General features: G+C 47.3%; 2 protein-coding genes across 3 annotated transcripts in view; one reads left to right on the top strand and one right to left on the bottom strand.

Annotated features, from left to right (window-relative positions):
- SETD5 (SET domain containing 5) overlaps positions 1–2,249 on the top strand; it is a 118,192-nt gene extending 115,943 nt beyond the window's left edge. For both annotated transcript variants that reach the window (XR_014251403.1, XM_082415566.1), the window contains one exon: positions 1,421–2,249. The gene's annotated coding sequence lies outside the window, so the exon portion shown is untranslated. The remainder of the gene's footprint in view (positions 1–1,420) is intronic.
- The window catches only part of LHFPL4 (LHFPL tetraspan subfamily member 4), a 31,829-nt gene extending 23,916 nt beyond the window's left edge, over positions 1–7,913 (bottom strand). The window contains exons 1-2 of the mRNA XM_082415607.1: positions 7,245–7,913; positions 5,846–6,328 (exon numbers count right to left, since the gene is read on the bottom strand). Coding sequence (XP_082271733.1) covers positions 5,846–6,251 — 406 coding nt within the window. The 5' untranslated portion in view covers positions 6,252–6,328; positions 7,245–7,913. The remainder of the gene's footprint in view (positions 1–5,845; positions 6,329–7,244) is intronic.
- Positions 7,914–15,161: the final 7,248 nt, after the last annotated feature.

Consider the following 15,161-nt stretch of genomic DNA (forward strand, 5'->3'; position numbering starts at 1 on the left):
TCACTAGATGTGTGACCTTTGGGCAAGTCATTTTAACAGAAGAACAGTAAATGACATAACGAATGTGAAAGTGTCTAGCACCCCAAAGATGGGAAAGACCAGGTAAAGAGTAGCAGAGATATGATGAGAAGCCTTGAAAAACTGACCCCTGGGACTTCCCTGGTGGCGCAGTGGTTAAGAATCCGCCTGCCAATGCAGAGGACACGGGTTCGAGCCCTGGTCCAGGAAGATCCCACATGCCGCGGAGCAACTAAGCCCATGCGCCACAACTACTGAGCCCGCATGCCACAACTACTGAAGCCCGTGCGCCTAGAGCCCGTGCTCCGCAACAAGAGAAGCCACCGCAATGAGAAGCCCGCGCACCGCAACGAAGAGTAGCCCCCGCTTGCCACAACTAGCGGAAGCCCACACACAGCAACAAAGACCAAACACAGCCAAAAATTAATTAATTCTTTTAGAAAAGAAAAGCTGACCCCTAACTCCACAAAGAGCCACCTGAGTCTCCCAGCCTCTCTACTTAGCGTTCGACTCTTCAGGCAAATTCATCCTGTCTCTATTCCCATCCTGAATGTTCCTTTATAAATCCTTCATAAATCCTTGGGCTTTCTAGTTAGACAGACTGAGTTACAATTCTGGCTCCACCACTTACCCCCTGTATGACCTTGGACAAATGACTCTTTCCTTTCAGAGGCTCAATGTTCTCATCTATGAAATATTCATAGTGGTACCTACCCCATAGGATTGTTGTGAGGATTCAATGACAGTATGCATGTGGTCAAGCACATAGTAAAGGCTCAGAAAACGTTAACTATTTTTTCCTGATTATTAACAGTGGTAGTAGCTTCGAACTGCCTGCTGGTTAAATCCAAATTTTTTGACCCAGTACTCAGAGCCTTGCACACTGTAGCCCCGTCATTCCTTCCTGGCCTCTTTCGCTGCCGCTCCCCTACATGGATGCCACGCTCAAGCCAGATGTGGCTTTCTCCCCTCTGTGTCTCTCCCTCCATGATCTTCCTCTCCATTCAGAATGCTCTCTCACAACTCACACCTGTCCACACCCAGCTCCACTCAAGCTTCACCTCCCAGCTAAGGCAGTATCCTCCTCAATTGCCCTGGGCTTGCACAGCACCTAAAGCTGAGCACGTATCAGTGCTCAGACTGTCCAGGATGAGGCCTCTGTCTGCACTTGTCTAACCCACAGCAGCCCTCTTCCAGTGGTCACACCTGATTTCCCTTTGTGGGAATTTATCTTTCTCCCCTATCAGTTCATGTGTCCCAGGAATGGGTATGTGGCTGAGACCTTAGACAAAGTCACACTGATTAATTAAGAGGTAAACACTTGACCAAAGCTAGACAATCAGAATCAGCCCTGGAACTTTTGCTGGAACCATTGAATAAAAGCTGTTTGTTTTTTCCACAGGCATTGCTAAGCTGAAGGAATGTAAATTCAGAGCTGCTGGTAGCCTTACTTATCAACTTCAAGAGAGACGTGAACTTAAAAGTGAGCCAAGACAGAGGAACCAGGAAATGGAGATTGACTGATTTTTTTTTAATATTTATTTATTTATTTGGCTGCACTGGCACTCGGGGTATTCGTTGCTGCATGCAAACTCTTAGTTGCACCATGTGGGATCTAGTTCCTGATCAGGGATCAAACCCAGGCCCCCTGCATAGGGTGTGCGGAGTCTTAGCCACTGGACCACCAGGGAAGTCCCAAGAGATTGACTTTTTTTTGGAGTATAATTGCTTTACAATGTTGTGTTAGTTTCTGCTGTATAACAAAATGAATCAGCTATATGTATACATATATCCCCATATCCCCTCCCTCTTGCATCTCCCTCCCACCCTCCTTATCCCACCCCTCTAGGTGGTCACACAGCACCGAGCTGATCTCCCTGTGCGATGCAGCTGCTTCCCACTCGCTATCTATTTTACATTTGGTAGTGTATATATGTCCATGCTACTGAGAGACTGATTTTTAATGACGTTATCTGAGCACCTGGATCCATCCGTGCCTGAAGCCAGTACTCCTGACTTTTAATGTATGTGAGCCAAAAACACTACCCTCTTTACCTTATTTTAATTTACTTAAGTCAGCTTGAGTTGCGTTTCTGTCATTTTTCACTGAAAGATTGCTGACCAATATAGCGATTCAGCTAGGTGGTAAGCTTCCTGAGAGCAGGGATTGCCCACATGCTGTGTGGCACGGCCAAAAAAACAGTGTGAGTAAATGTTCACTTGAACAAGAACCATACAACAGGCATTCTCTTTTTTTTTTTTTCTGTCTGCACTGCATGGCATGCAGGATCTTAGTTCCCCAACCAGGGATCAAACCTGTGCCCCCTGCAGTGGAAGCACAGAGTCTTAACCACTGGACTGCCAGGGAAGTCCCTCTAATTCTTATCTGATACAAACAAGGCCCTCTGCTTCTCTGCAGTTTCTCTGAGGATGACTGATTTCTCACTTTCTGAGTGGAATGATCTTGGTGAAAGAGTTATTCTAGGAACCCCACAGGCCTGAAAGAGATACTTTAAATCTACTAATCTGACTGATTAGTTCCCCACTGTACAGATGAGAAAACTGAGATTTAAGCTAAAAAGTGGTTGCTTAACACTACATGGTGAGTCACAGGCAGAATTAACTAAGACAACCCTCCCCCACCAGCGCAATCCCATGACTTGTAGTCTAGTGCTCTGGCCTCTGCCCCTTTTTTAAAAAATAAATTTATTTATTTTTATTTATTTATTTTTGGCTGCGTTGGATCTTTGTTGCTGTGCTTGGACTTTCTCTAGTTGCAGTGAGCAGGGGCTACTCTTCATTGCGGTTCGCAGGCTTCTTATTGAAGTGGCTTCTCTTGTTGCGAAGCACGGGCTCCAAGCGCGCAGGCTTCAGTAGTTGTGGCACGTGGGCTCAGTAGTTGCGGCGCACGGGTTTAGTTGCTCCGCGGCATGTGGGATCTTCCCAGACCAGGGCTCGAACCCGTGTCCCCTGCATTGGCAGGCGGATTCTTAACCACTGCGCCACCAGGGAAGCCCCTGACCTCTGCCCTTTATTAAGCAAAGCAAGTCAGTCACTTACCCAGAGCTCAGAAATCTCTAAGTAAAATACAATGAACTGCTCAACTCTGATAATTGCCCTCAGAGGTGGGGCGAAACACAAGGGAAAGAGCGCTGGACCAGGAGTCATGACTAGTTCACTCTATTACTGGCTGTGTGACTTTGGGTAAGACCTTCAGGTCTCTAGGCTCAGTTTCCTCTCTCTATAATGGGGGTGGAGGAAGGCAGGGTTTGAAGGAGCTGATTTCTAAGATCCCTGAAATTCTATATTTACATGGGGGTTGTTGGATAGTTCATCAAATCCCCAAGATTAAACCCACATGGATTACAGAGAATTGGATGGATTACAGAGAATTGGAAGGCCAAGAGGTCAGCAACTCATCTGCAGACTACAAATTAAGGTTCAGGAAATGGGAGTTCCAGCTGAACATATATTCTTTCCGGCTCGTCTTTTAAGAGTAGAATGGAAATCACCTTCTGGGTACTGATAAATATGGAGGTACGTCCCACATCCTACAATTCTCCTTTCTCACTTTCTCCCAAATCTTAAAAGACCTCCACCTAAGTCAGTTGGAGCAAGCCCACTAGAATGTCCACACTGAATAAATGCTGCCTTCTGCAAGGTAGTCCTTTTGGGAGTTTGAACAATTCTTCCAACGGGCCAGAAATTCCTCCCAGCATTTGTAACAGTCCTCTTGGGGAAGCAAACCAGCCTCATGATTTTGCCTTCACACCTTGGCTTTCATCTCAAGTGACAATTCTCAATTTGATCACCCATTGTGTTTTCTTTTTTTAAATTTTTTAAATTAATTTATTTATTTGGTTGTGCTGGGTCTTAGTTGCGGCAGGCGGGCTCCTTAGTTGCGGCTGGTGCGCTGCTTAGTTGTAGCATGCGACCTCTTAGTTGCGGCACGCATGTGGGATCTAGTTCCCTGACCAGGGATTGAACCCGGGTCCCGTGCATCAGGAGCGTGGAGTCTTAATCACTGTGCCACCAGGGAACTCCCATCCATTGTTTTCTACACTTGGCCATTTCCAAAAATCATAGTCCTCCTTTAAAAAATGGAGGTTTGGGATTTCCCTGGTGGCACAGTGGTTAAGAATCCGCCTGCCAATGAGGGGGACACGGGTTCAATCCCTGGTCCAGGAAGATCCCACATGCCGCGGAGCAACTAAGCCTGTGCGCCACAACTACTGACCCTGCACTCTAGAGCCCTCCAGCCACAACTACTGAGCCCGCGTGCCACAACTACTGAAGCCCACGCGCCTAGAGCCCGTGCTCCGCAACATGAGAAGCCACCTCAATGAGAAGCCCGTGCACCGCAACGAAGAGTAGCCCCCGCTCACCGCAACTAGAGAAAGCCCGCGCGCAGCAACGAAGACCCAATGAAGCCAAAAATAAATAATTTAATTTTTTTTTAAAAAATAGAGGTTTCCCCTCAAGGACGATGTTCAAGAGTATACACCCCACAATCCAAAAGACAGTTTCCTACAATGTTTTGAGGTGTGGAACCATCAGCAAGTGACAGAACAGCTTCTTCAGGAGGTCTCTTTTGAAGGGGCTGACACTTGTTGAATATCCTGAGGTGCTTATTTTTAAAAACCATCTCTGCTGCATGATCATCACATTTTCCCTTCTCTTTCCCAACCCTGGAAGGCTCTAAACTTTTTCCTTCACCAGTCTTCATCGGCCCTCCTCCTCCATCCCTGCCATCCCCTGGCCCAACTGTCCTCAGCCCAACTTTCTTCCCTGCCTGCAATTAGGCAAATGCCCAAGTTGCTGAATCTTCAAAACCTGTCTTCGATTGAAAGGTAGGCAGTGATGGGGGACTCTAATGGATCCTGGAAAACTGTCTCAGCAGTTCTTACTCCCAAAAGGCCCTTCTCTGGTTTTTAGGGCAAGGTGTCTGTCTTAGCCAAACATTTCAGAGGGTCCCAGAGACTCATTCCCGCTAGGTATGGCACCAGAACCCTTCCTGCCTTGGTGGGGGTGGGAGGCTGGAGATCTGCTCTCCAGAGGCCCATGTTGCCAGGTGTTGTCAACCACCTACACTTCAAACATTGGACAGACACTAGAGACAGCTTTGTCTTACCACCACCGTCCATCTTTTCCCAACTTTATAGTTTATAAATTACTCTTTCATGAGTTCTTGGACTCTTCTCCACTGTTTTACAGATGAGGAAACTGAGCCTCAGAGAAGTAAAGTGAAACATCCAAATTGATAACGTTAGCAAGTTAAAGGTCACTGTCAGATCTCTTGATTCCCCATCTCATTTTTTTGTTTGTTTTTAATTTTTTAGGCCGCGCTGTGTGGCATGCGGGATCTTAGTTCCCCTACCAGGGATCAAACCCGTGCCCCCTGCATTGGGAGCACAGAATCTTAACCACTGGACCACCAGGGAAGCCCCTCATGCATTTTTCAATGCAACAGAAATTGCTCACACCTAGAGTAACTCCTCATTCAGATAGTTATTTCCCCTAAGAGCCAAGGGTCTCTTTCTCAGAGACCCTCAGAAACTCAGACATAATGCTCACCCATCAATAAACGCAATCTGCCCACATCCAAGCACACAGACCTAGAGACCCAGTTCTAAGGCTCTGCCCTCTGCCCCAAGGTGTCTCTCTCATAGAATCCCCTCCCCAGTGGCTGCTTAGAGTCAGCGAAGGAGGTGTGTCTTTAGACAGAGGAGCAGAATCTGTCTCTGACTCCTCCAAGAAGGGGTCCTGGAAGGAAGAAGCCCCTTCCTCAGCGTCTGTTCTAGGAGTCCCACCCCCGCCCCTCCCCTACCTGCCAAGAGCTGCATCCAGGCGCAGATCTTGTAGACCGTGGCCGTGTTGCAGAAGAAGAAAAGAGCAAAGCAGGTGATGCAGCCGAGGATCAGCACCATGGAGAGCAGCACGAAGAAGGCGGCCGCCTTGAAGGCGCCGGACGGGATAGTGCTGAAGTCGGTGAACGAGCCGCGGCAGGTGAGCTCGCGGCCCGCCAGCCCGCTGCCCACACAGTAGTGGAAGAGGCCGAAGTAGCCAGGCTTGGGGGTGCTCACGCTGTCGCCCACCCAGTACGGCTGGATGAAGACCACCACGTTGATGATGGCGAAGCAGATGGTGAAGATGGCCCATAGCACACCGATGGCCCGCGAATTCCGCATGTAGTGCTCGTGGTAGAGCTTGGAGGCCTCCTGCGAGGGCAGCATGGTGCCCGGGGGCGGGGCCGGCGGCGGCTTGCGGGGGCCGCCGGCCCGGGACCGACCGCCGGGCTGCCGGGCGGGAGCTGGGGACGCACGCGAGAAGCGACCCTGAGCCAAGGAACCCGCGAGGGCGGGGCCTGAGGCGGAGCTGAGGGGACCCGGGGGCTGGTATGGAGGAGCTAGGAGGGGGTCATGAGAGTACTGGGAAGGTGTCAGGGTAGGGGGAGACTGGCAAAGATCTCCAATTCGGGGACATAAGAAGAGGCCATGTGAAAGTTGGGGGGCTGGGATGAGGAAGCTGGAAGGAGCATAGGAGAGCTGGAGGCGGGGCGCTAGAAAGTGGTTACGGTGGCGTTGGGGAGGGGGCTTGGGGGCTGGTACCGGCGAAGTAAGAGGGGACCGTGGGGAGATGGAATGGAGGCTGGAGACCGGCAGCGGAGAATTAGCAGCAGGGTTTTACAGGGAGCTCGGAAGGGAATCTGGGGGCTGGTGTTCGGGGTAAAAGGAGGTCTGGTATTGGGTGTCTAGAAAGGGGCTGTGGAGAGGGGGGTGGGCGCTTCTACGAGGGGGTAAGAAGGGGATGTAAGGGGCTAGTGCCAGGGGACTGGGAAGGTGATATGGGGGCTGGGACAGGGAGGGCGAAGTGCAGGAACCAGGATGAGGCTAGAGGGACATCGGGGGCCGGGGCCGCAGGGTCTGAACACGGGGCGGGGGGGTTGGGAGGGTCCCGCCGAAGACAGGGCTGGGGGGAGCCTAGGTTTGGCGGGCCAGGGCTACAGGGAGAGAGGTTTTCCAGGCCAAGGGGATGAGGGACAGGCGCCGGCAGGCAGCCCGAGCCGCGAGGGGCGGGCAGTGGGCAGGGGCTGTCCCCGGGGCGCGGGGGAGCGGCCAGGCCCGGGTAGGGCCAGGGGTTGGGGGGTGGGGGGGGCGGCTGCCGCGCGCCCAGGCCGGACGCGCGCGGAGGCTGCGGCCGCGGGAAGGGGGTGCGGGGAGACCAACCTGGGCCCGGTCCGAAGCAGTGGGTCCGGGACTGGCACGGCCTAGGCGCCGCGGCTCGGCGCTCCGAGCGGCGGCTTCCCGGGCCCAGGCGGCGGCCTCGGCGCGGCCTCCATCTTGCTCGGGCTCTCCCCGGGGCGCGCTCCCGCGCGGAGGCGCGAGCTCTCGGGCACCGGCGCGGCCCGACGGAGGCGCGTTCCTGCCGCCGGCGTGCGGGGCGGAGCGGAACAGGAAAGGGAGCTCGGGTGTCTGCCAGTCCCGGAGAGGGGTCGGCACGGTCCCTGGGGTCCCCCAGCCGGAGCAGTAAGCCTCCGCCACAGTAAGGCCTTCTAATTCGGGGGACCCCCTCCTTCCGGCCGGAGCTGTGCCATTGTGGGGCCACGCAAAGCCCATGGGAACGGGGGAGGGGCAGAACAGGGTGCTAGTTCACAGCGTTTGAACTGATGCCTTGCTCCCAAATTACCGGGGGTACAGCCTACCACAGTGTCTCTCGAGTGGCACCGTTACGCTTCCAGTCCTTTGGGTCTTGGAGGCGTTGAAGGTTCCCAGAGTCTCCTAGGAAATTGCCAGCACCTCTGGGAGAGGGAACCTCCTAAACTGTTAGCGGCCCACGCCCGCGGTGGGGATTCGTTGGCCGCCAGTGTGTGGAGCTGGGCCTGGAGAGCGGGACCCGGGGTGAGTATGGGGAACAGGAGAAAAGGAGGCTGGGAACGTGTTGGTTTCTCTCCCTACCCTCTCCCAGTGCCTGGCATGAAGCGGACACATCAGGAGGGTGTGTTAAAGAACAGAGCATACCGGTCCAGGCAGTTCGCGGTTAGGCCCGAGAATACGAGGGGACACTCCAAGGGAGCCAGTGCAGGTCATTTCTTCCCTGCAGTGAAATACCTTTTGGCTTAGGATCTGCCAAGATGATCTGGGTTGGCATCCAGAAAACTCTGACTACTACGTAACTGTCTCTGTGACCTTGCACTTGCTCTCTGAACCTCTGTTTCCCCTTCTGTAAAGTGGGCAGGTTAAGCCCCACTTCACAGGTGTTGAGAGGTAGTGAAAATAATCTCTGTTAGTAGGTTCCAAATGCTGGACCATACACAGGTATCAGTCTGGTGAAATTTAGATCTATCTGCAAAAAAACACACATAATTATCATCATGTGAGGTTGCCACCTGTATTTTTTCCCGGGGTAGAGGGACTGTTTTTTTGTTTTGTTTTGTTTTGTTTCTGAGATGAAGTACTTCCTGCCTTCCTGGTATAAAAAATTCCATTTTTTAAAGAAATGATGATGATAGTTAATGGCAGTTGTTTTCCGCCTCCCCCCGCCCCCCGCCGTGGCCTTATTTGGCAAAATAAGAAACAGGCAGTGTTATTTCCTTCCTAAATTTAAAAAAAAAAAAAAATGTGCAGTCCCCCACAATTTGGGGACCACAGACCCATGTGAAGTCATCTCACCTGAGACAGTATGCTCAGTCAATTTGGTTTCCCCTTCCTCTGGTTCCTGGAAGAGGCGTCCAGGCTGTCTCCTGAGAACCCTAAGATCCCAGAAGCATGAGCTGGAAGGGGCTGTGAAGAGAGTCTCATTCTACACCTTCTCCCACTTGACAGATGGAGAACAGAGGCCAAAGAGGGGGATTGACTTGTACAAAGAGGTGAGTCCATCCTGCCAATTCAAGTGATCAACCTGATTCATTAATTTTTTTCATCCACCCAATGAATATGTGATAGGCTCCTGCAGTGTGCCAGCACAGTACTATGCTAGGCCTTGGGAGAAGATGGTGGGTAAAGCAGACGTGGTCCCTGCCCTCCTGGAGCTCACAGCTTCATGGGGAGACAGAAGGTGCTGGCAAGAGGGGGGAGGGAAGTCATCCTCAAAGGGCACCTCAAAGTCTCCTTCTGTGGGTGGTCCTGGTGTGGATACTGTTCTGAATATAAGTTACCAGAGCCAGAAGTTCCATCTTTTCTCCTTATTCTGCCATGAATTATTGTCTTTTTTCCTATCCTGATGAGCCAAGCTAGGCACTCCAGGAAAAAAATCACAGAAGTCCACTTACTACTCTCTCTCCAGGGAAGAACTGAGAGTTCTTGCTAAGATGGGCCCCCAGCTCCTCACTGGTTGCTCTGTTCTAGCTCTGCAGAGCGATGACACCCTGGAGAGAGCTGCCTGCCACCCACACCGCTTCTGACATCAGTACTTTGTCTTTAAAGAAACTCCTTTCCCCCTCACTCAGGCCTTGGATTTGGTGAGACTCACCCTAATCCTCTCCAGAGTGGGGCAAATGATCAGGCCTGGACAATGAACATGTTCCATTGTTCTAGACACAATGATTGGCTCATAAGCCAATCCAGATAGTTGAGAATGATATCCAGGTCATTTGTTGCAGTTTACAAGAAAGAGATTGTTCCCCTTTTACTGAGTTTGTTGAGCTGGGGCTTCAGCTTCAACCACAGGGGGGCATCTTTGACACCCCAAGCAGAGAGATTGTCTAAGAATAAAGTGAACACAAAGAGAAGCTAAGAAGTGGAGAGAGACAGTCCTGGTGACATAATTTGAGCACCTGGATCCATCCTTGCCTGAAGACCTGCTTCTGGATTGTTCTGTTAGGTAGACCAATGAATTCAGTTTTTGCTGAAGCCAGTTTGAGTTGGGTTTTTGTCACTTCCAGTCAAAATAGTCCCAAATAATTTACCTACATCTCCCCCAACCCGGGCTGGTGTACTGGATTATTTATATTGTAGAAAAATGCCTGAAAGGGTGAGCTACTCCTGACATATTGGAACCCAAAGACAAGAATTTGAGGTGCATCTCTGCCACTGTGTGACCTAGGATGGTGATGCTACTCCTCACAGCCTCATTTTCTTCATTTATAAAATAGAGAAAAACATCCTTCCTTCCTACAGATGTTATGAGGATCAAGAGAGAGAATGCATGGCAAAGAGCTTTGTAAACTGAAAATGGCTTTATAAATGTAAGTGATTGTCATTAAATTTTAATAAGTGGCTTGCCCAAGGAGTAGAAATTACAGTGGTATTGAAGGCACTCGCAGATCTATAAGTAGCTGGGACAGAATGTCTCCTCGTTTTCAAGACTAACCTTGGAGCAGTTACAGAAAGGAAGTCTGAGAACTCTCCACAGGAAGAACAGAACAGAACAGTTGTGAGCTCAAGTTGGGGACTATTGACCATAAGGCAAAGATGATCCTGGACTGAGCACCTGGATGAGAGAAGCCCCCAGGGCACTTCCAGCCAATATCCTAGCAGAGAAAGATTTGTGACTTGTCAGATACCCTTACGCCTAAAGTAAGTGTTCAGTTACATTGAACGGTTATTAAGCTCTTACAGCATTCTAGGTCCCCTGATCTTTGCTTTAGATATATTGTCTCATTTAATCTTCACAATAACCCTAAGAGGTAGTGTTATGGGCTGAAGTATATCCCTCTCCCCCACCCCCAAATTCATATGTTCAAGTCCTAACTTCCAATACCTCAAAATGTGACTGTTTGGAGATAGGGCCTTTAAAGAGGTGATTAAGGTAAAGTGAGGTGATATGGGTGGGCCCTAATCCAGTATCACTGGTGTCCTTTTAAGAGGAGATTAAGACAGAGACTAGATGATGACCATGGGGGACATAGCAAGAAAGGAGCCACCTTCTGAGGGGCCTCAGAAGAAATCAAACTTGCTAACACCTTGATCTTGGACTTTTCACCTCCAGAACAGTGAGAAAATAAATTTCTGTTGTTTAAGCCACGCAGCTTGTAGTATTTTATAATGGTAGCCCTAGCAAACTAATACAGATGTGTACTGTTTTACACATGAGGACAATGAGGTATGCCCATTTTACAGACGAGGACACAGAAGTTAAATTACTTCCCCAGGGACTTCCCTGGCAGTCCAGTGGTTAAGATTCTGCACTTCCACTGCAGGGGGCACAGGTTTGATCCCTGGTTGGGGAAGTAAGATCCTGCGTGCTGTGAGGCGTGGCAAAAAAGAAAAAAAAATTACTTCCCCAAAATCACACCTCTAGCAAGTGAAACAGCTGATATTTATCCCTAGGTGGAGCCCGCATTCTTAACTACCATGCTGTATAGATTATTCTGTAGAGTGGATTCAATTCTTCTCAACCACCCGGGTTTCCTTTTTATGTCCGTATCATGTGGTTACTGGCATCAGACCATCTGGGTTCAAGTCTCAGCTCTTCATTCCTTGGATTATAAGCTGTAAGGATGCTACATGTTCACCGTCCCATGGCAAAGACCAAGAGAATGGGCCAACATATCCTCAGAGAGATGAAGAGTTTCTTCTTTTTTTTTTTTTAATGGCTGCGTTGGGTCTTAGTTGCTGTGTGCGGGCGTTCTCTAGTTGCAGCGAGCGGGGGCTATTCTTCGTTGCGGTGCGCGGGCTTCTCATCGCAGTGGCTTCTCTTGTTGCTCAGCATGGGCTCTAAGCGTGCAGGCTTCAATAGTTGTGGCACTAGGGCTCAGCAGTTGTGGCTCGCGGGCTCTAGAGCTCAGGCTCAGTAGTTGTGGCACACGGGTTTAGTTGCTCCATGGCATGTGGGATCTTCCTGGACCAGGGCTCGAACCCGTGTCCCCTGCATTGGCAGACGGATTCTTAACCACTGCACCACCAGGGAAGTCCGAAGAGGTTCTTAATACTTATAAGAGCCTGTGGGGAAAGTTATGCCTGTCATTCTATGGTTTTCTTAAATCCCCCTCTTTTCTTTACAATGGTTTGAATTAGTTTTCTGTCTCATGTCCCTGAAAGAGTCCTAAGGAAGGCCATTTCTTTCTCTTTCTCCCTCAAACTCACACACTAAATCTTGCTCTTTGACTTGATAAGTCATTCATTCCTTCAACCACTCAGCTAGTAAGTGTCAGTGACATCTTCTACTTGACAGGTCCTTTGCTAGGCAGTGGGGACACAAAGATGAGGAAGACCCGGTCCCTGCCCTGGAGGAACTCACTGTCTAGTGCAGGAACAAGGAAACAGATGGAGTAGAGTTAGGATGACAGAGGTTCACTCAGAGATTTTCAAAGCCATGTGAAGGGGCTCACTGGAGCTGTGATATTGAATGAGTCATTCAACTTTTGGAATCTCAGTTGTTTCATCTATAAAGAGGACATCATTAAAAAATATGTATTCTTTCATGGGTGATGAAATAATGGGCTCTATACTTGAAACAAACTTTACGTGTGAAGAATTGTTCATTCAATAGCAAGATGCCTTCATAGCTGTACCATGTCTCACCTGGGAAGTATCTGTTTTATTCAGAACTCTTGGGTTGCAAATGACAGAGACCCAATAAAAACTGGCATAAGCAGGAATAGGTTCCAATAGGATCCAGCAGCTCATGTGATAGGGTTGGGAGACAACATCTACCCATGGACCCTGCTTTTCCATCCATGGTTGGCTCCATGCCCAGGCAAGATCTTCCCAAGCCATGGCAAGATGGGTTTGCTAGCTTTGTGGTCAGAGAATGTGGTCTGTGTGACACTCATACTTTGGAGTCTGTGGAATATCCCTTTGAGGCCTAGTACATGGTTCATTTTCATAAATGTGCTTTCAAAGAATATGCTCTCCCTGTTAATGGAAGGAAGTTCTTTCTATGTCTCTTAGCTCAAGTCTGTTAATTGCATTGTTCACATTTTGTAGATCATTACTCTTTTTTTTTTTCTGTCTGCTTGGTCCATGCATTTCTGAGAAGTGTGTTAAAATCTCCCATTATGATTGACTAAGAAAGGAGATGAGAGAATTTTATGGAATGATGGTAATGTTCTGTATCTTGCGTGGAGTTTAGGTTACACAGATATATGCAGTTGTCAAAACTCAGCAAATACACACTTAAGATTTGTGTATTTTGTTGTATATAAAATTCATTTCAAAAGAAAAAATTGCAATCAGATATTCGACCTTATTTAATGAAGTCTTTAAGGGAAAAGGAACTGAATTTACTTTGAAATGCATGCAAAATAAGATGGCTTAATAAATGAATAGAAAGATGGAGAGATTGATAGACCTGTGAAAAAGCAAATACAGAGTAAAACTGTTATTGGTAGAATTAGACAGTAAGTATTTGGATGTATGCTCTAAGATTCTTCCAGCCTGTGGTACATTGGAAATTTTTCATTAAAAAATGTTGGGGAGGAAAATCTCCCATTATGATTGCTGATTTACCAGTTTCTCCTTGTGAGTCTATTGATTTTTTGCTACATATATTGAGATGAAGTTATTATTATAGATGCATACTAGCATTCTTTTGACTAGTATTTCCCTGAAGTATAGTCTTTCATCTTTAGTCTTTCTGTCATTATGTTTTTGGAGTATCTTTTGTAAAAATCAAAAAGTTTCATAAAAAAAATCCAGTATTAAAGTCTCTGTCTTATAATAGGTAAACATTGATCTGTTTACATTTATTGTGATTATTGATCAATGTGAACTTATTTCTACCATCTAATTTTGTGTTTTACATTTACTATGCTTTCTCTATGCATCTTTTTTCTCCTTCCAAGCCTTCTATTTTAATGGTTTAGTTTTCTTTATTCTTGGTTTTTTCTTCTCTTAGTTTGGAAGATCTGTAATTCATGCTTTGTGAGACATTTACCATGAGAATCCTCTTGGTTTTCAATACCAGAACATCACACAAGTATCTTACCCCTCAACGCAACATTTTCTGACCAATATTTAGATAAGAAAATTTTATATTTACATCCCTAAAACTCAGCACAATGTTTTAAACAGAACTCAGTGTAGGAAATAGCTCAAGCAATATTCCAGCCACTATTGGTAGAATATCAGAATGAAGTGTTCTTTGTAAATTTTGCCTCCACATCAACAAAATGGGTGTGCCTCTGAGATGTTGGTGCTAAGGGAAGTATCATGGTATCGGGCTGTTACACACAAGGCTCTCATTTGCTAACAGCAGCATCATTTATTTGGTGGTTAGGAAGCAGTGGTTTCTGGTTTTGCTTTTTGTGTGTAGTAAAATATACATAACAAAACTTTTTTAACCATTTTTAAGTGTACAGTCAGTGGCATCAAGTACAACCACAATGTGCAACCATCACCACTTCCATTTCCAGAACTTTTCCATCATCTCAAACAAACTCTGTACCTATTAAACAATAACTCCCTATTTCTTCTGTGTCCCCCAGCCCCTGGTAACCTCTGTTCTACTTTCTGTCTATGAATTGGCCTATTCTAGGTACCTTATCCAAGTGGAATCATACAATATTTGTCCTTTTGTGTCTGGCTTATTTTCCTTAGCATAATGTTTCCCAGGTTCGTCCATGTTGTAGCATGTATCAAAATTGTATTCTTTTTTAAAGTTAATATTTCATTTTATGTATATAATATATTTTGTCTATCCATTTATCTGTTGATGGACATTTGTGTTGCTTCTACCTTTTGACTATTGGGAATAACACTGCTATGAACGTTGGTGTGCAAATAACCATCTGAGTCCCTGCTTTCAATTCTTTTGGCTATATACCTAGAACTGAAATTGCTAGATCATATGGTAATCCTATGTTTAACTTCTTGAGAAACCACCAAACTGTTTTCCACAGCAGCTGCACGATTTTACATTCCCACCAGCAGTGCCAAGCGTTCTAATTTCTCCACATCCTTGCCAACACTTGTTATTTTCTGTTTTGTTTTAATTGTCATCTTACTTGCTATGAAGTGGTATTTCATTGTGGTTTTAATTTGCATTTCCCTAATGACTAGGGATGTTAAACATCTTTTCATGGACTTATTGATGTTCATACATCTTCTTTGGAGAAATGTCTATTCACAGCCTTTCTTCATTTTTGGATTGGGTTGCTTGTTTGTTGTTGAGTTGTAGGAGTTCTTTATATTCTCAGAATATTAATCTCTTATCAGATATGCGATTTGTAAATATTTTCTCTCATTCAGTGGGTTGTCTTTTCA

This window comes from Balaenoptera physalus (genome assembly GCF_965194825.1).
Source record: "Balaenoptera physalus genome assembly, chromosome: 11".
NCBI classification, from domain to species: domain Eukaryota; kingdom Metazoa; phylum Chordata; class Mammalia; order Artiodactyla; family Balaenopteridae; genus Balaenoptera; species Balaenoptera physalus.